Here is a 23445-nt window from a genome sequence, read left to right as displayed (position 1 = left end):
CCTTTCGCAATATCTGCATATTTGTTGAGAAAACATTTCTCGAATATTTTTCCAACACTGCGCTAGAATTTCCATGATTGATTTTAGGGTGAAATTCCTTTCGGACACGGACGGGGTTGGCAAATTTAATGACTCGCGTAGAAGTCGAAACGCAGTGAAACGAGACAGTCCGCAAAAAGGATAGCAAAGGGGAGGTCCTCGTCTGAGAATCTGAAAGGAGTCACGGCGCCTGACAGCGAGGCATCGTATTGTTTTTGGTCGCCAGAAATAGCGGACAGAGAGCGCCGCGCCGCGACGACGACGATACCGGCCAAAACGAGAACTCGCTCCTTGTTGACCGCTCTGCAAGCCTTCGACCACCTCTATTTCGGACGCCATTTCCCCCATTGCTTTGTCAAGATTCCATACCGGCGTTGTCACTCCCGTAGCCGAGCCACTTGTATCTCGCCAGCCGCCAACCAACTTCGCTGACAAAGGACACGTCACTTCAGTCTAACAACCGCGGATTTTAATGAAACGTAAATTCCACTGAATATTGCCCCTTGGCCTCTTCAAACTATGAAGTGGACTGGATTGTCGATCATTCTCGAAACTTGCAAGGAGCTACCGTAGACGTGCGCGCGTCCAGATCACACTCGACTGCAATAGTGGTCGCAGAAACTGCCCTGCTTCAAAAATAGGGAAATATTTTAAACAGACTGAAGGCTGAAGACGACCTTCAGAAGAATTATTGCTTCATCGTAATATTCACCTTTTCTTCCCAGCTTCAAAAATATGTGATATACTCGAGGCGTTTATGTAATACTGATTATGATCTACTCGTGGATTGAACGAACGAATGCAGCAGCATGTAAGACACTGTGTAAAGCTCTCCACGTAGCGTTGCTGTTCCAGTTTCGCGATTTAGATCAACCGTCTGATCTATAAATAAGAGCACAGCTCACCGAAGTGTTTTATGAATTGTTAAAAATTAGCCAAGTGATTTTATATGGCCCGGAGGTTTATTTTCCTGGCACCATCGCGATCATAATTCGCCGCTGAACATCTCCTACATGATTCAGAAACCTTCGTGCCGGCGCGGCGCGTGCTATAATATTAACGACCGCAGGATGTACAACGTCAGTGGAACGTCAAGTTACACTTCGTAAAATTGCCATCTGCCTGAAAGAATTCCTACACGTAACGGACCGTTGTCTGTTTGCTGTTTTGCAAGTGAACTGATGGGAAAAAATCTCGAAAATTCTGGCACAGTAAATTGCCGAATGGAGAAATAGAAAAATGCACATGATACACCGAGTACGGTTGCAACTGTCTTTCATTTTGCTGTTTCTAACAAGGTGCTAATTAGATTTGCTACGCTGAATATGTTGGCACAAAAATTCATATTTCGATTTGGACAAACAGTTTCGTCTGGCTGATTAATGATTAATAGCCGAATGAAAATGTAGGGCTGCAGTTCTCCTGCAACATGGGAGATCTTTCTTTATGGAGTCCTAACGGTTATGATCGGTGATGCAAGCGAGTGTAGTGTTCGTTCGGTGGCTGATCAACGAGGTTAATTGCCCAGCACCTGGGAGAGCAGCGTCGAAACTGTCGAATCGCCGATCACAGCGCGGACAGAGCGTGAAAGATAGCGTAATTGCGATAACGCGTGGTGGTGCGAGCAACAGACCGTGACACAGCGTAATAGGGACTGTGTCGTTCAATGAAGTACGTTTTAACGACTCGACTGCGATTTTCCGATCTGTTGTACACGACCTATGACAGACCAGAATTTATTCGCGAAGCTGAGACTCGTGATTTCGAGGTTCCGAGCCAGAAAATCATTTATTTTCACGGTTTCGGTTGGTCTCGCGGGTTTTCGCGCTTTCACACGATACACCGGGAACTAGAGAAAGAGAGAGAGAGAGAGAGAGAGAGAGAGAGAGAGAGAGAGAGAGAGAGAGAGAGAGAGAGAGAGTGAGAGAGAGAGAGAGCAAGGGAGATCACAGATGAAAAGGGAAACCACCGGGCCAGAGGAGTTAAATGCAGGCGGTGCAACGTACCGCCGCGCCGGGAAAGAGAAGCAAAGTGTTATTTGAAAACACACAGGGAGCTGCAGTTGTTAGGTGGCGGGCAGGACACAGTCGCCGTAGCTGCGGCTAACGAGACCAGGAACAAAGGATAAAGAGCGAGAGTGAAACTGGAAGACGGCTTGGGAGAAAGAAGCCGTGATACGCGATGTCCGCCAGCCGAAAATAAACCGAGTCATTGTAGCCGACGGAACGGAAAGCGTTTTTACCAAGCCCGGGGATAATAAACCAGAAAGCGAAAGGTCTCGGAGGTATTTTTGACAGGAGTTGGACGTTCGTCGTGTCTTTCTAATTTTATTTTATCTGGTGCTTCGGAGAAACTCGCGAAGAAAAGGTTCTGCTAGGACTAATGAGGAAGAGCCATCTTTGTGAATTTTTTGTCGGGAATCGGTAAACTCTTTCGGAATAAATCTTTCTGCACTGGAAAGAGCATATCTTAAAGTGGTAGTGGTAATTTTGTTACTAAGAAATATTGCCAATTGCCGAAATTTTGGCCAATGTTCCAAATATCCTAATGTCCCAATGTTCCAAATCAGCTCTAATTGAATTAAATGAGTTCCTGCACCCTGCGTCCACTAACAATAAGGAAGGGTCAAATTACGTCAAAACATGATTAGCTCGGAGAACGAAGAACGAGGTTCAGAATACCCGGTATTTCCCGGCGCTGTCGTAATTTCTCCAGCAGTTTCGTAAGAGCGAAGACACTCGGAATGTCCGTGGCGGTGCAGGAAAAAATCGAACGAGCATCGTCGGTCGTCGGGGGCGCCAGAAATACCGAGAGCAGAATCGACGATAGACAGAAAGAGAAGCGCCGCGGTTTTAGCGCCGTAGAACAGAACGCTGTCGCTCGGAAAACAAAATTAATCGCGCGCCGCTGCGTATGCCTTTATTTCCAGGGAACGAAGAGACCAACAGCGAGTGGAAGAGAGAGAGAGAGAGAGAGAGAGAGAGAGAGTCGTTTCGAAACGGAGGTGAGACCCCGATGACGGTTAAATATATCCGACATCGAATTACGCGCTTGTCCACTGAGATTTGCATAAACACCGGCTCCGGGGATAACCCAACGACCGATTTAAAATGGCGACAGTGACGGAGACACGCGTCCCACCGAACAAAAGCTTCGCTTGCTCGTTCGCGAAATTTATTGCGAGCATAGCACTCGCTCGGACGCCACTTTGAAGACGCGTTTCAACCGCGACACACAATTAAACCGCCATCCTGGAAGCATATACACGCTATTTTTAACTTTGACCGCGTTGAAAGCGCTTCTCCCTGTTCCAAAAGGGCTCGAACCGACCGCCGCTCGTTGCAAAAACGGGAGCCGATTTGTTAAACACCTAAAGTACGGCCAGGAAGGGTGGAATAAACATTTTTAATGCGACGAACGCTCGAGGGTGCGTTCTCGTTAACCCTGCGGTTAAAAACGTACGTTTAAAAGCGCTGTAAACGTTGGTCTATTGTAATGCTCAACAGGGACAGCATCGTTCATCTTTGTTGCCGAAAGTCCATTCTGATGATTTTTATCCTCTAGTGAAAAAAAAGAAGGAAGTGAAGAATACATATGTTTGATTCAGGAAGAAGAAGAAGAAGAAGAAGAATGGGACATAAAATCCAAAGAGAGTTGAAAGGAAATATAAATTTAAACGTAGGAAGAATGTTCCAATGAACGTAGCTGTGAACAAAATAAATGCGCCAAGGGGTTAAAGAATACGGCTGGCGTTTGCCGCGCCTCGCAAATGAGAATTATTTTCCTAAAAACACGAAAGCGAGTCTCGATGTGTAATTAAAAAGAAAATAGCAAATGTACCAGCATGTTTCAAATAAATTGTATGTTTCGTTGTTTGCAACAAAAGATGAAGCATTCGCGAGAGATCGAAAATATACGGAAGGTTAAATGTTATTAAATATTAAAGTGTGTAAACCACCGCGCGGCTCGCGTGGAGTTCAATGTTTGACGAATAAATTAGCGCGTTATTTGCCATCAATCACAAAACGCTGCTGGTGCTGCTTTATTGCGGATACGAATGCGAGTATACGGCTACAATCTTTTTTTATTTTTCCTGAAGCGTAAACCGATAGATATAATCTTGAGAAGAATTTACTAAGAAAAATCTACACAAGATTTTGAAGCAGAACGTAATAAATGACTGGTCGAAAATTTGAAAAAGGAGAACAGGAAGGAATTTGCGGAAGGAAAAAAGAAAGAGGATTCGCGCGAAGCACGAGAGATGCTGCGGAGATAGGGGTGAAAGAAACTCGGAGGGAATAGGGGGTGGAATGGAGGCGTGGGAGGCGCAGAGGAGAGCGGTGACGAGTCACTCTGTCATTTCGTTATGAGTTACCGAGAAGAAACGAGGCGGAAGGAGCAACGGGAGACGAGCAATTCCTTCTGGAATTTCGGGAACGCTCGAGGGCCTAAATCGTTCTACTCTTCTGGAAGAAGAAAGGATGTCTCCGTTCCCGCGATCAAAGGCTCCACGAAATCCGGCTGCACGAAATTCAGAGTCCCGCGACGAAATTATTTATCGAGCTCGTCTCGAAAAAAATTGATAACGTGCTAGACAGGCTCCTCTTACCGCCGGATACCCTCGTCTCCGATTTGTGGCCTGACAAAATAAATCTTAACTCTTGCACGCTCCTCAAGATGAAAATTCGACCATTATTCATCTTTGGACCTACGGAATTTTATATGCTTCGTTCATAATCGAGTAGAAAGTTAAACAATCGTGTGGAAAATTAATAGTTGTATTTAGAAGAAAAAATATCATTTTAAAGATATTTTGAACGTTTTCATTCTACATGTAAAGAACAGCAAAGAGAAAACTGGAATTGCTGGCAAAATGGTGACGCTCTTAGGTGAACAAATTAGGCTCTTTTATATTAATAACGCCTTCCTGTTGCTGGATTTTCGTGTTATATTTGTTAATTCGTTCCACAAGATGAAATATTGTTACGGTTGGTCCATGTTTCTTTTTCCGTGCATATTTTATTTCCTTTGTTTGGCTACCGATTTTATTGGCTACCTCAGTTGTGCGCGCGTACTGAGCACCATTATCGACGTTACAATAGGATTATGTTTTCCGCGTACGCGCAAAAATATTTCATTATTTGTTCGGCGAAGAATAAACTTTGCTTTTTTAATAAAAGTATGTGGAGAGACGATTGAACTTTTGTGCCATTGAAGCCGGCACACGTTACCGGATAAAAATGGTGAATTAATGGCCGCGGCATAAAAGACCGTGGTCCCTTTCACTTCTTTTCGCTTTTTTTCTCGAAAAACAATAAATTGTTATTGAACGACAGCTCGAATAAATAAAATCTCAAAAAATATATCTGAGGGATAAATAAAAATAGAATTACATCGAGGCCACGATATCAAATTTTCACTTAATAACCGAGCGAAAATAAGTTGACGAGCCAGGCAATAAATATTTCCAGCAGCGTATTAACCGTTGACTGCCAAATGAGGATTCTGAAATAAGCGGCTTCACGAGTACTATAATCTGTCAAAGGCTCGCTAAGAAGTCAGTGTAACAGTTCTGGAGATCTCCTCGTAAGACCAGTGTAACAGGGGCCAGAAAATTACGAAAGGTCTTGCGAATACAAGAGGCAGAGTCACCGAGTAAGTCGCTAAGTAAGAAAGTCGCTTGCAATGACCAAAACAAGAACAGATTACTTCCTCTACAAATTTTTCTTCGCCCGATTACGGTAAATTAAATCGTGTCTTCTAGCCCGAGGCTCGCGTACGATTATCACTAACACGACGAAGTCACTGAATTTTGCTGATTGTGAGCGACGTTATGGGGGTAAACGCGGGTACCCGAAGCGCCCGGGACATGAAACCAATAAAAAAATCAATCAGTGAACAAATCCTTCATTGAATCGGGAGCAGTAAAGTTGCAGTTCTGGGTCCTTATTTTCCGTAAAGCGGCCGATTCATATTCATCCTTGCGACGGGAACGTTGTTACGGGGCTGCTAATAAATTCATATCGATCCGGGGCTCGCCGGTCCGGAGAATTGAAACGGTAGTTCGTTGGTTTCGGTAAACGGGTGTGTGCAGCAAGAGCAGTAACAGTAGTGGCAGTAGCAGCAGTGGCAGCAGCGGCCTCGGCTCTACGGCACGTTCCGCGTTCCACGTGGTCGGATCAATCTAAATTCGCATTATTGCCGAGAAGCTAGACGCGATACACCGTTCGATCCGACACCTAATACGGGTAATTCCGGTTTATTAGGCCGAACCGCATTAGGTTTCCGGTTTATTAGCTCGGAACCACGTTCATCGTTCTCGCAACGAGACTCGGGTTCTCTCGCTCTCTGGATCTCTCCGTCTCTCTCTCTATCTCGAAAACGGCCGACGCGCGATCGTTCATCGATTCCGGGCTTTTCACCCTGTTGAAGCGGGCCCCGTTCGGTTTACTTCATCAATTCGACCGATCTGGCTCGTGCACGGTCGATCGACAGCGTTCCCAGCACTCCTAGAATGCCGGGACTTCCTTTGAAATCGAGACAATTCGGATTCCCAGCCGGGACGCCGAGAGTCGCCGATGTTTTGTGGATTCTGGACCTCTGGCGCCTTCTTCTCGGCCCTTCGAACCATATCGTCATTTTTAACTTACCGAAAGTCTTCCTATTCAGATGCTATTATTTTTCTTCCATCAGAAGGTAGCTAAATCTTTGTCTTTGTATCGCAGATATACGTACATTACATTTATACAAAACAAAAGTGCGGTATACATGTATCAAGTGTAGGAAGTAAGAGTGGTTTTTCCGTTTGCAGTGTTTAATATTTCGTGTTTAGGCCTTCGGGGAGCGAGCCGCAACGATGACAGCCAGTAGAGTTATGACAACGAGACCCCTTTTTGCGGAGATTGTCTTGGTATAGAGTTACCGTTCTACAAGTGTTTCTCCGGGTTTTAATAATTCACGGAATCTTGTTGGCATTCTACGAAGGGTCTCCGGGTTATTCTTCTCGGAGTTCTACCCGGAGCCAAAAACAACAGCAACCCTGCTCGCGAGAAGCCGAGGGCAAGTTTGTTCGTGACTGCTGTTGCTTATTTCGTAGAATGCACTGTGCTAAGAACAATCGCGTTTACATTGTACCGTACCTACTGCCTGCCGTGCTGTATGTTATTAACTGCGTCAACAGGTAATCCGACGTTCCTCTTTTTTATTACACTGGCAAACAGTCTGAATCCAAACAGTCCACAATGTTTCTCGTTTATGAAAACCGCGGAACCATTCTTTCCGGACTCGTTCCTCTGGAAAACCGAGACGTAATCTTACCGTCCTATCCTGAACACAGTGCTTAACCGTTTTAGTGCTGGGCACTTTGTTTTTATGCAATTTTTACTCTCTAAAATTTGTGCACGATGCATATCGATTTTCCACGTGTCTTAATGTTTTTACGTATTTTATAAAAATTCCATCCTTTTCTTAATAGTTCAACAAGTTGAATATAAAATGTCGACATTTATGAATGTTTCCAACGTACAATTTATATATATTTTGAACGACCTTGAATGTCCTTGAGTGACCTTGGAAAACCAGAATCCCCAACTACCATTCATTGCAAGTATACTTTGTTTCGAATAAGTCGAAAGAAAATTAATGCAAGAAATAAATGTGTGGTCTCGGAATAAAAAATTCGAGTATACAGGTGGATGGAAACCATTATAGCACCATGAGTGTCGTTCAGATAGGCCGAGGTCGACTCGCAGGGATTTTCGCTGCCGCGCCGCGCTGCGCGCCGGTGTGTGCGACGCGATGATGAAATAATCGAGAGCGGCCTGTCGCGCGCGGAGGACAAAAGAGATATTTCACCATCCGACAAATTTCCTCGCTAAATGGCCGCGCGCACACACAAAAAAGAAAAAAAATGGCGCGGGAATGGTGGTGCGGTGCAACAAAAACAAAAACGAAGCGCACACGCACACAATCACTGACCCGGAATCGGAAACGACGGAATTAAAAACTCATCGACGACCAGAACGGGCGACGCAATAAATATAATAATAATTACCGGCACGAGCGCGGGGCCGCGCAACGATTAACGACCGGTAATTATTGGTCGTTTTTAACGGCTTCGGGACGGACCGTGCTGTATCTCGTGGCCGAGAATATCTCCGCCACGGATTAACATTTCTCTTCGTTTGTTCATATTTTTTTGCCATGCGCGCGCGCGAGACTTTATGCACCCCTTTTTTCCACGGTGATTATTTGATTCGTTAATGGTTCGACGTGTTTCGGAAAAACGACCGCCGTCGGTCAAATGATCGCGTTTTACTATTGTTTTATTTTACAATTGGCCGGAATTGTACGGATCGTTCCGCGCGAAATTATCGAATACATTTTCGTTTAAATGGTCAAATACGCGTTCGAAAAAATGCAGCAAGATTTATAGGAATTCAATCTTGTTTTATTTCTGCAAATACATATTTCCGTAAATTGATTCATTGCGGTTAGACAAAATATACTTCTTTTACTCCAACTGCAACAAACTTGAGTAATTTCACTGTTTCCAATTGCGGCCACTCGTTCCTTTCACAAATGCACAAGATTTGTTGTTTAATTATTGGAATAACTGGAATGAGAAGGTAAGATTTTTGCCAAACATTATCTCGGTTCAGGTGAAATTATTTTGTAAAGCTACCTAGTACAGAATATCGAGCGAAAACGCTCGGTGAAAAGCGGAGGGCTGTAAACAAAACGGAAACGCGTAAAACACGTTGCAGCCGCATCCTGCGATCTATGCACGCGGCACGCGAAAGCCTCTGAAATGACCTGATATTTCAGGATGCACGAGGTAGCCATTACGTACGGCATAAACACGTACTCTGCAGCGAACCCGATGCTCCAATTTCCACGCAGCTAGTATGCTAGTACGCAAGGTGCGTTAAAACAACCCGTAGCTAAGGAACCATCCAACAACAAAATTGCTTACCGCTAGCTGCGCTAAATTTTCACTTTGCTTCTGCTTGCTCTGGCTCGGTAGTAAAACTCAACAATGAATTGATGAAGATCTCGATAAATACTGTGTCTCAATCACATATTCAAATTGTTTAAATAAATTCCAATTTATTCTCCCGTCGATATTTGTCCATTAAAAAATATCGGCAGGGGATAAATACAATTTTTATTGTCTCTCTAGGCAACTGCGAACGTCAAAGACTCTGATGGGGAGAAATTCTAATCAATTTGCTCGCGAAACAAATTGCAGTGCCATTTCTCGGCCATTTCCCGTCGGAACCGTTGGGGTCGGTTTCGCGATAATAATAAAATCGCGGATTCCGTTTATGCGAACGAGGCGGGTCGCGTGGCTCAAAACAAAGCGATCGGCGGGGCGGGAGGGGAGGGGAGCCGGTCACACACAGACGGGGTTAACAAAATTTCGAAAACGATCGCGTCGCACGGGTAATGATCCATTCCTCGGCGTAACTCCCGCCGCGTGTGCACGCGCATGAAAACTAATTCCCGTTGAAATCGATATTTACGAAGCGGTTTCGAACCCGCGGGTGATTACACGGGACAAAAGGAGGAACGAGGGGATATATCGTTTCGACGGCGGAATGACAGCGAACACGTAGCAATATTAAAAACGACAGCTCGCCGGAAGCGCGGAGGAATAATAAAAACGCTGTCGTTCGGGAAACGTCGATATCCGCGAAATAATGACAGAACAAAATTACCCGACACTCGTCGGATTCGATCGTTTCCTCTGTAACCGCCCCTACCCCTCACCCTCACCTGTAACCCCATAACAGCGCCGATATCGTTACACGGCGACCAATCCAAGTTCCATTTGTTGCTTCGAAAAAACAAGCGCGGCCGTTGTCAAGCATAATTGCGACAGATCGCTCGTGAATTCCAGTAAATCTTCTTCTCGGAGGACTAGAGATTGTTTCCAAAATAGTGTATATTTTCGGTGGGATATTTCTAGCCCTGGTTCAACATAGACCCAGTCCGAGGAACGTAAAAGTGATTGACGAGGGAGCAGAGATTCGTCGAAAGTTGGAGAGCTGTTGCTTAGTCTCTTTTTCTTCTGGCAGCGTGTCAAAGTGCTTTGTCTCGACCGTTTGACAAATGCCGTCCGACCAGTAGCAGGAGTAGCAGCACGCGGAGTCCAGCAGAATATTCATGAACCCTTTCTCCCTCTCTCCTTCTCGTCCTCTCTCTTTCTCTCTATGCCCTTATTCTTTTTTTCGTAGCCCCGACTATCGATGTAAACGCGTATACCGGCGGCCGATTGTTTGCGTTCCACTTTATCGCACGACAGGCTCGATCTGGGGGTTGTTAGCAACCCTCGCGGACCTGGGAGAATTCATTACCACAGAAACCGGTCGACCTTTCTGAATTTCCTTGTGTACACTCTTTCTTCCCATTGTCCGTGGTTTAACAATGCGTTCTACAACGTCTTCGCGATTTTTGCTTCTCCTCTTGTGACACACACACAAGATACATTTCTAATTAATTTCTTATCGAACGAGACTGAGAACGCAAAACCACGACCACGTCAGAGTCTTCTGCCATGGAACAGGGGTAGCAGAATCCTCCTAAGCCATGGAAGACCGTAGAAAATAGAGCCCCTCTAAACCCCGGGAAAAAAGGCCGACGAGTTGCTCTCGCTGCAGCCGAACAACAAAACAAAAAGGGTGGTGGGTAGGATATGAAAAAAAAGAAAATAGTGGAGCAACGTCGAAGCAATAAAATTCTCATTTACCCGGCCACGTTGCTCGCTATCACCGTCACGCTCGCCTTTCCGTTCCCATCCTGGCAATCCGCAAGGGTTTAAACCACGGTGCAGAAGCCCGACGACGCCTCGGCATTCCGCGTAGCACAATTTACGAACAACGCTCTCTAACTCTTCTCTCTGTCCCTCTCTCTCTCTCTCTCTTACCCTATGTTTCTCTCTATTCGAGAAGGAGGTTGAAGCAAGTTGCTGCGTTTCGGTGCGAGGTCGCGTTTCCACCGAGGGAGTCGGTGTATATGCGGGGCAGTTTGTCACAGTCAAGTGCTCGCTAAGTATGCGCGACCATTTGTCTCCGATCTTCTATTCCGGCTCGGCCGTCATTCTACGTTCGCCGCAAACGGAATTAAATGTTTCTGCCTTGTGCTCTCCTGCGTCCACCGCCCCACGAACCACCCCCTTAAACCACCCCCGCGCACCTCTCACGTCTCCGGTCCTGTATCCGGTCGTTCGATAAGGCGACTTTCGAAATATAGAACCTCGAACACTGATGCTGATGCGAACAGGTTGGCCAATAAAGTAAGCATTGCTGGAACATTTATCGTGCTTATTTGTAGCAACATCGATCGAGCTACAGGCGAAAGAAATATTTTAGGTGAAAAAATCTCTTGGAATTCAAACAGCTTCGAGTGCAAATGGCTAGAGATCGCCGCAGACCAACGTAAACAACTCTCCACGAGTTATTTACTGAGACTCTGTTGATAATTATATTTGATATTTTGAGAACCTTCGTTAAGACTCCGCGAGGATTAGAGTGCGACCTCTTTAAATCTTTTATCGTAGTATTTTATTGCGGACAGAAGGGAGAACGCAGTCGAGTCCGACAGAAATTTATCAACGAATTTAAGCCGGGTTAATAAACACAGAGATTAAATTATCGCGTCATTTTGCCGGGAATAAAGCGATTTGTCTCCCGTCGGGACAAAAAGCGGATTGCTTTTACCTGAAATCCATTAATGGTTCGCCGGGTAGCTGGATAAATGAACGCTTTTATTATTTACGCTCGGGAAAAGGAGATTCGTTTGATCGTGTTCAACACTTAGCGACGTTTTCAGGCAGCCTGCTTTTGACATTGCCTTCCGAGCAATACGCGAGCGTACTTGTCAACTCGCGCAGAACCGAATTTAATTTCAATTATCGCGATTGGTGAAGAATTCGCGAAATTCTGGGAGTTGCGAAACACAAATTTTGAGAATCCGCACGATCTGCAAGACGGTAATATCATATTTTTTCACCGGCAAGCCACGTTGCTATTCAAATTCTTTTCAAACGAATTTCAATTCTGCCGGGAGAAAGCGAGCCTCTGTCTCAGAAATTTGTTTTCCAAGTCCCAGACTGCATTTTCGAGTTTTCTAAAGGCCCCGAGCGGCGTGAAAGAGCGACAATGAACGTTCCACGGCAGCCCAAGATCCTCGTCGGCGACAAATTTCTATTAAGAAAAAGTTTTATTCCGCGGAATGCACCGTCTCTCGTTACCTTTCGCAACGGTCGCGACAAATGGATGGCCGGGTAAAAGCCGGGATCTCGAAATGCACTAGCTTTTAAGGAATTAAATCTGGCCGAGCCCGGTGCCAGACGCGTCATTGTTTTTCTACGTATGAAATATTAATTCCGCCCCCCGTTCACGTGTGTTCCGCTGCTGGGACGTTTTCTGTCGCGATCGCTTGATAACCTCGGGCCAGTGTTTTAACGCGGACGCTCTTCCTGCTAACGTTAATTTTCCGTTAAAATAGCAAGGATCTATCTATTCAAATTTTCAGCCTTTTTTAATATGCCCAAGGAAATTTTGAACGTAATAAATAGCAGTATTTCCATCAATTATTTGCATCTCCTGCGTACCATCAGGAAACAATGGTCCTTCATCGACCTCGATCCCGATCGCTAGAAACAATCGCTCGAAGAGTCCCTCGAACCCGTGAACGTCGGGAACGTGGAGCTCGGAACGATTGCGGGGGCGGTGCGTCGAACAACGGCACGTGCCCAGCGGCAATAAGGCTCTCCCGTGTTTCTGTCGATCCTGATAAAGTGCGGGATACTGTTTGTGCATCGTAAATCCCGTATTATGCCGCGTAATTAATGCAATTACCGAGGAACAGGGTTACGGAATAATGAACCGCGGCCCGGGATATCGAGGTGCACGCGCCGGCCATGTTCGACGATATGAACACTTTCTTTACGAACGAGTAATTACCGCTCGGCAGGAGCATTTTCGTTCCCGTTTAACTCGCTGATTGGCCGATTGATTGCCACGTGAGCGGAACACTTTCTGCCGGCGAAACGAAACGATTAGCCTTCTAACGCCATGCTTATTACGGCCACCTTTCTCGTAGTTCGTACACTAAAGTCATCTTGAAAAATCATGATAATTATAAACATGTAGACTAGAAAATTGTGGCGATTTAATTAATCTTGAATAGCCAACCTCTTATGACAAAAGATGAAACGAGAGAATCAAAAGATAGAAATTTATGGCTACGTTGCATTCAGTCGATGCAGACCAGTTTTTATTTTCTATACAAGATTCGCAGTTCTATTTACTCTCTGCCACGTCACATGTCTTTCTATATTTGTCAGAATATATTCTAGTTCGTCGAAGGGGAATTCTCGACGAGTATTCCATTAGAAATTTCCTCGATACCGCGGTCCAGGATAAGATAAAAGAAGAAAGCGCGAAAACTCTCGCGACATTTCTCCCCGGGTCCCTGTTAGTCTTTTTCTGCGTCTCGACTTCTTGTCTCCATATCTCGTCGGCTCTTTTCCCCGGCAAGTTTCCCGCTCGCGGTACAAGTGGCCGTCAGATAAAACTCGCGGAACTGAAGTCCCCGGACACACGCGAGTTTCGCGCGAGTTCGACGCCGATAACGGAGATAGGAGCACGAGCATCCTTCTCTCGACACACTTTTTCCTTTTCAGCTCTCCTAAATGACACGTTCCCTCCCCCCGATCCATCTTGGCGGCGCGTGTTTGTCGTGGAAATCGCTTCTGCGAGCCTCAAAAACAATGACAATATTTCCTGACCCCTCACTGTACGATCCTCTTCACGAATCTCAAAATTCGAACATTTTTATTTTATCTTTGCGCACTTCGATGGGCTGAGAACAAGAACAGTATCCCTCAGTCAGGAAAGGGTAGTGACATGTTCGACGCGAAAAGATCGAGAATATAAAAAGCGGAGGCACGCGCTCAGATTCGCGAAAGAGAGGGATGATTGTGCTTGTCGAGGGAATTTCATAAATGGGCATGGTGTCCGCGTATTTCTAATCCCGACAAAGTCTCCGGAATTGCTCAGGCTGCGAATCTGTTTCAACTTACAGGTGACCCTTTGTCACCCGAAACCGTTTAAGCTACACAAGCTCGTAGCGCGGCCCAATGAAACGAGCCAGGATCCGCAATTACCACGGTCGTTTACGTCCTTAATAAAGCGAGCCATTATCGCGAAGTGTCGGGCTCAAGAGAGAGGGAGAGACAGAGAGTTAGTGAAAGAGAGAGAGAGTTTAGAAAAGACGCGTCGGCGCGAGTACTCGCACCGTTCCGCTCCGTCCCGCTCCGTAAACCCTCTCAGCAACGCTGTCCGAGAGGACTGCCGGGTAATTAAGCAAAATATCATGGTTTGTCCGCGGCGTCGCGTCTCGCGCCGTTTGTACAAGCTTTGATCCCGACTCGCGACTCGCAGACGTTAACAAGATCGCGTTAATCAGTTTTACGAAGGCAACAGGCTCTCCCTGGATACGTGGTCTGGGGACACTGTGGATCACATCTTGCCGCGTCTCGCTGAGCTTCTTGTTGTCAAGTAATGCCTTCTTGCGTTCACGGTGTCGCAGGATTCCAGGAATTCTTTCACTAATAATTAACATATCACTAACAATGAAATCTACTCAAGGTGGTTTAGGTAGAGGGATGTTTCTGTTAGGTACTGTAGAAATTTTATCGAATTCCGTACAGCGGTTTCCTGGAGGTACAATTTGTTGAAGTGTTTGGAGGGAAGTTCCACGCTGTCATTAACAACAAACGGGATTGCAATATGACGATCAATACGGCATACTTTACTCGTACCTACATTCTTTTCGAATTGTCTAATCTTCGGGATTGCAACAATTGGCTGTTATTCGCTGGAATCGGTCTCGTCCTCTCGAGGGCGGGCCCGCTCGGGGCGGGATTAGTGGGCCGAGGTTAGGGGTGAAGCAATCGGCCTAATCGGGGCGCAAATAAGATTATCTGATCGAATTTTAATGGTGAGCTCGCGTGCTCCCCGTGACGGGTCCCCTCGCCTATAGGTCGCGCTCGTAAAGAACCGCGTGGGTGGCCGTTAACGCGCTCGCAGATCCCAGTAGCCAGGTATCTCGGGGGTTGATTCGTCGAGCGTTGTTGTCTGCGAATCCCCAGACCTCGGCGAATTTACAAGGCATAAACAAGCCGGCCCCAGTTATCTTTACCGGTGCTTCCGGCCACCTCTCGTTGCTCTTTATAGTTAGCATCCCGGTTTGCACCCTCTTCATCCTGCAACGAGCGCGATCCTCTCGAGTCTCTAGCCGCGACGAGATGCGACCACGCTTCTCCGTTTTATTGTTCTCGATTAAGGTGCTTACAGGGACGGATCTCTCTGGTCTCGCCCTCAGACCTCTCACCGCGACCTCGACCGACTTAATCCTCTTCTTGCTGAGGCGTCGATACGGCCTCGCAGACTACTACCAGAAGATCTGCAACGTTTAAACATGCTTGAAAAAAATTTGAACCACAAGGAACACCCACAACGTAAAATTTTTTCCCCAACGTACGAGATTTCCATCTTTAAGAATTTTTTGTGCTTCAACCGTAAATGCCAAGCAAACATACCATACACGGAGCGATTCTACATCCTCTCCCAAATAAAATGGTATATTTTTTTTATTGCATTCTGAGGGCTTAAACATGTTGGAACGAAATTTGAAGCACGCAGTATGTAACACAGATTTTCCTCCAAGACCATCCTGCATCTTGACTCGCAACTTTAAGAATCTTTAGTGCAGCAACCGTAAAAGAAAATACTGAGAGGTTGCGGTCTATATACTTTTTTCATCTTTCCTCCCTTTCGGTTATTTTCTGTAAAACGACGAGACCGTGGCGCGAAATACAGGATTCCCATCCGGCGGTGATTTCGACGGGTGTTGGACGCTTGTCCCGGCGTTCCCGAGGATTTAATGGCTGTTGAATTACACCGGGAGAGGGATCGGTAATTGTCGCGAGCCAGGCGCGATAATAAATGTCGCTGATTCGACGATATTCCCAGCCTGAGGTCTTTTTTTCGTGCACGGCCGGCTATAGAGCTCGTTAGCGTTGCCATTTTTGCGTCCCTGTCACCGTTCACTGCTGCATCAGGTGTCCAGATTTTTTTTTCGCATCCGATGCTGAGAATTAATGCGACACCGGACACTAAATTGTTTGGTGATGCATGCTTCGTATCAGCAAAAAATGTGAGCAATACGATAATTCACAGCGTGCAATTTAATCCTCAATTGGTAAGTCGTTTCGAAGCATTGAAGTAAGTAATGAAACCGATCATAAATTCAACGACTTTATAGTTTCCAATAAAATAAATATCTAACAGCGGAATCTACCAGAAAAAATTCTATTTTACGCAAAGATTGAATGAGCAAATCGTTTTTATACTGTTACGCATTTCATTGACAAGAGGTTTCACGCAGATCCAGTAGTGGAGTTGAAAAACATCGTCGCCTGTTTCAATATTTGTTTATTTATGTATTAGTCTAGTTACAGAGCGAGCCGAGGACAAATAATGGTCGAGAGCGAGAGATCACGGTAGCAATTTCCCTTGCAATGATCGGGCGTATGGGAATAAGCTGTCGCTCCATTAAATCGCATCTCCGTCGCTTACCTATATTGCAATTTAAACTTCGAACGAGAACTTTATTCATTATCTCCCATTTGATCGCAGTTTGCGACAATATATGAAAGGAGGGGGAGGCTCGTTGCTCGAACTTCTTCGCGTAAAATTCTCTCCAGACGATGCTCACTTTTCTCGCCGCCATTTTAACGCCATCTTTACTCGCCGTCTGAAAATTCCGCTTCTCCTTCCACTGCGACAATGCACACCAGTTTTGCAACCCTATTTTGCAAATTAATTAATACGAACACGTTTGCTTAATCCCAGAGGAATTGATCGAGCGTGTTAGGTCCGTAAAAAAGGAGGGCGACAAACCGCGACAATATCCTGGAAACTTTCCTGTCTGCGCACCCCCCATCCCTCGCCCCCCGCGCCTAATCTCGACGGTCGTGCAGTCCGACAGTTTGTCCGCGTTTCGTTTCGCTCGCGGCCGCTCGGGGAACAGCCCTTAGTGGCCATTTCCTAGATTAAGGTCACCTGAAAAGCAAATAGTTGTTAGGAGTGGAAAGAGGGACTCTCGCCGGGCGTCGAGCGTCAACGCTTAACTTCCGGCTGTATACGTTTCTGGAAAACTATTTGCGCGCGAAACGGACACAGCTCGTGCTCTCGCCGGATCGAGAAACTCCCAGAGCTGCCATACGACGCGAGACTCATTGTTTTCGGGCTACCCTCGCGTTGTTCCACGGTGAGTCACTCCTGCGATACGTTGCTCGACAGTTTCACCCTCGATGACCGTCTTTTGCACGTTGCAACGCTGCAACGGCCGACACCATTGCACTAAACGATCGGACTCCGTTAACGAGAATCTGCTCTTTCGATTTGTTTGTTGCATTGGGTTCGTTCCTCTGATATAAAAATTTAGAATTGATAGATAATGACTAGAACTGTGGAAAAATTTCTGCTACTTCGTCCTATCATCTTCAACTACTCGAAACAGGATGAAAGAGAGAGACACCTTTCTCTACTTCCACATCAGATTGTCGAAATTCATTGTTGAAAGAACTCTGCTGCGAAAACGTAAAACACTCCATAAATTCTGTCACAGTCACACGTCCGGTTTTTGTCCGACAAAGTTCAATAAAAACCGGCGATTCTCCGATGGTCCAGGATGTGAAAAGTCGAGCTTTTAACGATCGGGCTTGCCGCGTGTCGAGGTGTAATAATGTCGCGGGGATACGATCGAAACGGAACCTGTCCTCTCGCGACAAGCCCTTGTACCAGAAGGATTACAATTTCGTTCCATTTAAAACTGTCAACGGCACTTCTTTCAATTGCAACCGGCGGAATTCCTGGCGCAGCTGGATTACGGGGGCCTGGCTGGGCTCTCGAGATTTCATTTTCACGCGGTGCTCGCTGGAAGGGGCCGAAAACGACGCCACTATCGTAACCCTTTAAACTCGGAGATAGCGGTTCCAGCCGCCCATTGACCCAGATCCCGAGCTCTGCCACGGTGCGAGCGGAATTTCACCGAAGCGCGAAGGATTCCAGGACTCGATTCGCCAGGACTCGGGACCTCGACCCCGCAAACCTCTCGCGAATCAGGGTTACCAAAAACCGTTTTTCTCGGTGCGAACTTTTCCAGGATCATCCGATTTTTGGTCGCCGCGATTGTGCGCCGAGATAGACGTCCATTCAGTCTGACTTTGCAGAGATCCTTTTGGACATCCTTTCGGGACAGTTGGGAATTTTTATGCTGAATTTTGTTCCTAACGCCACCATTTAAAAAGCAAGTCTAAACACTTCCTACCATTTCGATGAAATTTCATTCCCACAAAAATGCAATGATTTCTCGGAAATCCGTGAATCCGAAGGAACCAATTCGATTTTCACAGAAAGCCAACTCGTTATGGTTCGGAGGGTTGCATAACAGTAAAACAGAACGAATCGGGTACCCATCCAACAGGTCCTGGATGGTCCCGAGGACTGGAATCGCTAAACGACCGGTATTCGGCTAGAAGAGAAGTAGAACGACAAGGTACGCGTATAACCAGGGCCCTGAGAGAAGTCGGTCAACGACTTAACCAGATTTGCCGAGGAAAACTTTCTGAAAATTGACGAAGGGAGCCAAGCGTCGTCGTCGTCGTCGTCGTCGACGACTTCGTCCCCGCTGGGCTCCTCGTTGTCACCTCTCCGAGGACAAAACATCTTTCCGAGGGATGGTTTCTTACCTCCTTGTCGGGAGCTGAAGGCACCGGTGCTTCCAGCGATGATTAGAAGCAGCAGCGGGCTTAATAAAGCTCTCGAGGAAGGCAGCATCTTTCCTGTACTCCTGCCGGCGCCTGCGCGTCACGGGGTCCTTTAACCGGCTTCCCTCATCACAGCCCCTCTGCAAAAGAAAAAGGATGAATGATAACGAGCGCGGCTCGAGGTACCTCACCCTACTATCACTCTCTCTCTAGTTTTCCCTCTCTTTCTCCCTCTGTACGTTTCTGTTTCTCTGTTCCGCGTACGCTGCTCTAGTTTCTGGAAAGTATGACCGGAAGTTGAGGTACGTGGCTCCTCGGAATGACATTCACGAGAAAGATGTTTTAAGTTCGACGGAAAATGCGATACATGCTCCAATTCCTATTTAGGTAATTAACCAGTAACAAATCGTTATCAAACATGGTTTTTCTGAAGGTTTTCAGAAACGGTCATCTCTATTCCAGCACTCCAATTCGTCAAGATACCCTAGCATAAAAAGAAAAAGAGTGCACAATTTATTCCCGAGGCACAAAGGCAAACTAATCTTTCCTGCAGTTGCAATTAACCTGTAATTGGTCTCGTTCCTCTCGCGGAAAGCTGCGATGCTAACGACGTCGAACACCTCTCGTCCTAACGAGGCCGAGTTATCGAAACAAATTTCGGTGAATTCCGAGCCAAGCAAGGAAAGTAGAGTCGAGCGCAAGGGTTAACCCTTTGTTCCGTTTGTCGATTGCAATTATCTCGGGTGCATGCCGATTACCCGTGTAATTCTTTTCGAGACCGTGGCAATATCCTGCAGACGGCCGTGGCCCGTATTTCCTTTTTGCTATTCGCGCTGAGCCGAGCCGCGCGCCGCGCGCCGTCGAGTTAATGAGCCCGGAACATTTAATCCAGCGTCCATTAAGGCGTCAACATTTGTTGCCCCCGTTTCCACCGAGCAGACAGAAGGGCTCGAATAAAACGGTACGCTTTCTCAGACGCGATGAAACTGCACGATCATCCTGCACCCTGGAAATTGGATGGATCCGATAATCCTCGACTTCCTATCCGTTGTCTTTCTGCCATTGGACTGCGGATTTTACGAATTTGCAACAATGCGGACCAGCGAACTACAAAAAATTACGAACTCCAGAAGAAAATATGTAAATACTTAGCTTATCTTCATTTTACTAAAGTAACATGGAATTTATTACAGCCTTTTTCTGAATGCATTGGTTCGGAGATAAGATCTACGAATTTATGTAAATTATTTTTTTAATGTATTCATTCTGGAATTAGATTGGTGGTTGATTTTATTACATTATTTTTGGTCCACTTATTTCTGGAAATAGATCTGTGTTCAGGAATGTAAATATTTTATTCGTCAACCTACATTGAGGTTATTGCATTATTTTTCTCGGTCGACTTATCCGGAAAATAAATCTGTGTTCAGGAATTAGATTATTCTATCCCCCGTCAATTTAAACTGAATTTAGATAAACTATTTCGTGGCCCGTTTCTTCAGAAATTCGATTAGTGTACCTATAAATCGAAATTGAATTTATATAAACCAGTTTTTGAACTTACTATTTGAGGTTCATTAAGAGAAGGAGTAAGAGACACGTCGAAAAACGTTTCTAAAATAAATTAATAGCCGGAAATGCGAAAGTCTCGAGCAGTCTACGAAATCGCCGGGAATCTGACAAGGATAAGAAGCAATCCGCAGAAATTCGCCCCGAAAGCTCTTTTTCCACTATTCTCTAAAAAAAAAAGAGGGAGAAGGGAAATCATCGAACGAACAAACTCCGATTCGGCAGACACGGCTCGGAAACCAGGGAGAAAAAAAAGTGGTAGTCGTGAAAAAGAAAGTGGTTTCGAAGTTGCCTCGTTCCGGCGAATGGCACTGATTATCCTCGAGACTTCTCGAACTCCCTTTCGAAACGATCAAGCTCGCGAGAGGGCGCGTGGTGTGCTCGTTCCGGCGGCGCTACGACGTATTAATTAAACGTTAATTAGCTCGTTATTCATCGGCCGTTTATTATATTCCAGCGACTAGCAATTGTCCGTTGCGATCTACCCAGCCGTTGTTGCCGACCCGAATGAGAATGTAATAAAATTCTGTACCGATTAACGACCGCGATCCTTTGTGTCGCGTAACAAACGCTACGCCCCGGTAATTTACATCGCGCGTTCGCGAAATTTCAATGGCGAAATAACTTGACGATTTCGCGGATATCGCCGCGCCGTGTGAAAACCGATCATTCGAATTTTGCGTTCGTGACACTGTGCTATCAATTGGCAATTTTTAACCGGTCAGTAGTGATCAGTCTGGTGCAAAGAAATCGAAATTTCTCGTCGAAAGAGTTTCCTGGAACACCGATTGTTTCCGGGAAGAAGCAGACGTTCCTCTGTGATAATGGCAACCGTGTCACTGTCTCGTCCCATCGGACCCTGTTTTGCTTCGAGCTAGCACCTTAACACTAAACAGCTTCTCAAAACTTCTTAACTCGAATCTTGTCAAAGATCTACTTGTGCCAGTGCAAACCCAGTTGTGGGCCACGAGCACGCTGTCTATAGGGCACGCTGCAGAACTTCGCTCGACAACACTGCGTGAATTAAACATCCCTCGCGAATTCACTTCGAACTATGCTCCCGACCGAATCGCATCTCTGTGCTGGTGGTGCACTTGCACCGGCCTTTTTCGCTTCTTCACTGTGTTCGTTAAACTCGAGATACATATTAACCCAATATACGGTAAGCAAAATACTTTTCATCGTAGTTGTCCTCCAACGATCTTGAATTACTATTAAATAACACGTATTTATATGATGAGACATATAACTGAACTGACTTTATTTCACAGAACAGGGAAACACATAGATCTGACATAGATTACACGCATCGCCCGATGTACGCGCCATCTGTACATTTTGATATGTTTTAACAATTATGTACCTTGAGTCATAGGCTACTGTACGCGTCTTAAAACGCCCTATTACATGGATAGTACATAGAAACGTGTATCACATTGATCGAAAAAACAGTCGCCGGTAAATAACGTGTTAAACTGTAACAAAGACAGATTGATCAGTCGATTCCGGGGCAGACCTGTCGTTTCACCAACAACGAGACGCAACCCCTAAATCGTAAGAAACACTGTCTACGGGGTTCGAAAGAGGGAAACCATGGGTCCATCAACGGTCACGGTAGATCAAGCGGCTGCACTCCCGACGTTTGCCCGAACTTATTTATTTTCCCGCGGCGGAACGTGGCCGGAAAGCGTTGCGAGACACCGCACCGGAAAGAAGAAAGAAGAGGGAGAGAAGAGAGAACAAGACAGAGAGAGAGAGAGAGAGTGAGGGGGAGTGAGGGCCAGGCAACGTTGGCCCCAGGGGCGCGTTGGGTTTCCATTATGCTAAACCGCAAATGGAGTCCTGCGATCGAGTGTCTCTCTGCGCCCCCCCCCCTCCCGGAGGCGCACAAAGCCGCTGGAATAAGGCTCCTAAGGTGTAATGTTACCGAGAAATTAAATTCTCTCGTTCTCTGCGACTACCTTCATGCCCAACCCCGCAACCGCGTCCGATTCCGACCCCGCGACCGACTACAGCTCGCTTCACGAGTCGTGGACAGGCGAAACACCTATTTTGAAACTGTCTGACCACTTGGATTTCCAAGAAAGCATACGAAATTGTGAAAACAAATAAATTTAAACGATGACAGTCTATCTGGAACGACTATAGATCATGTTTACTCGATTTTTTCGCGCGTGAGTCACATTTTACTTGCCGTCGATTCTTGTCGTTCATTTAAATCAAATTTAAAGAAGAAAAATGGTCAACCAACGCGGGTCAGCGGGGTGCATGTGAAAGCCGACAAAGCAATTCGTTGCCGAAGTTTCGAGCAGCGTATATTCTTTCGGTGGCCGGTCCCCCATCACCTGTACACATAACAAACGAACCCCATGGAGAGAGAGAGAGAGAGAGCCGTGTCTCCGGTGCAACGGTGCAACGGGGGAGGGTATCTGCACACACGTACGCGAACAAAAGCGGCAGCCTTTTTTCCGGCGAGCACGTACCCGACGATGATTTTCTCGCGAACCGGTCCTCCCCTGGATCGTCACGGTGAATTACGGTGAGGAGCTTCAGGTGAATTTTGATCGCGCTACTCCCTCGGGCCCCTTTCTCGAAAAATCGACGATCGAGTCCGTCTCATCCTTTTCGAATCGAGGAAATAAGAAAAAGTTGCCAGCATCGTGCTATTTTAAAAAATCTACACACCCGATAGCAGATATTCGATCAAAGAAAGAGAGATCTAAGAAAAATTTAAAAATTTCCGGAGAAATGTTCCAATTAGGGTGTATGGGGTCTATGGGAAGGGATATCACGGGATTTCGGTGCCCTCCTGTTTCGAGCGGGTCGAGATTGGATATCAGAGTTCGAGAGAGAGAGAGCGAGAGAGTTGCAGCTCGACGGGACCGGCAATTCCAGGTAAACCAAGCCACATTTTTACCGGGATTTCGGACGTCAGATTTTTTGCGGCCGATCCGAGCCACGTTCCTCGAACTTTTTCTCAGCAGGAAAACTCC

General features: G+C 46.2%; 1 protein-coding gene across 3 annotated transcripts in view; it reads right to left on the bottom strand.

Moving 5' to 3' along the window:
• The window catches only part of LOC143208348 (uncharacterized), a 315575-nt gene that overhangs the window by 137183 nt on the left and 154947 nt on the right, over positions 1-23445 (bottom strand). For all 3 annotated transcript variants that reach the window (XM_076422728.1, XM_076422730.1, XM_076422731.1), the window contains one exon: positions 18866-19023. In XM_076422728.1, the coding sequence (XP_076278843.1) occupies positions 18866-18953 (88 nt within the window). In that variant the 5' untranslated portion in view covers positions 18954-19023. The remainder of the gene's footprint in view (positions 1-18865; positions 19024-23445) is intronic.

The sequence above is a fragment of the Lasioglossum baleicum genome, chromosome 4 (assembly GCF_051020765.1).
Source record: "Lasioglossum baleicum chromosome 4, iyLasBale1, whole genome shotgun sequence".
In the NCBI taxonomy this organism is placed as follows: Eukaryota; Metazoa; Arthropoda; class Insecta; order Hymenoptera; family Halictidae; genus Lasioglossum; species Lasioglossum baleicum.
The sequence above is the reverse complement of the archived record's forward strand: the minus strand, read 5'-3'. Positions and strand labels throughout refer to the sequence as shown.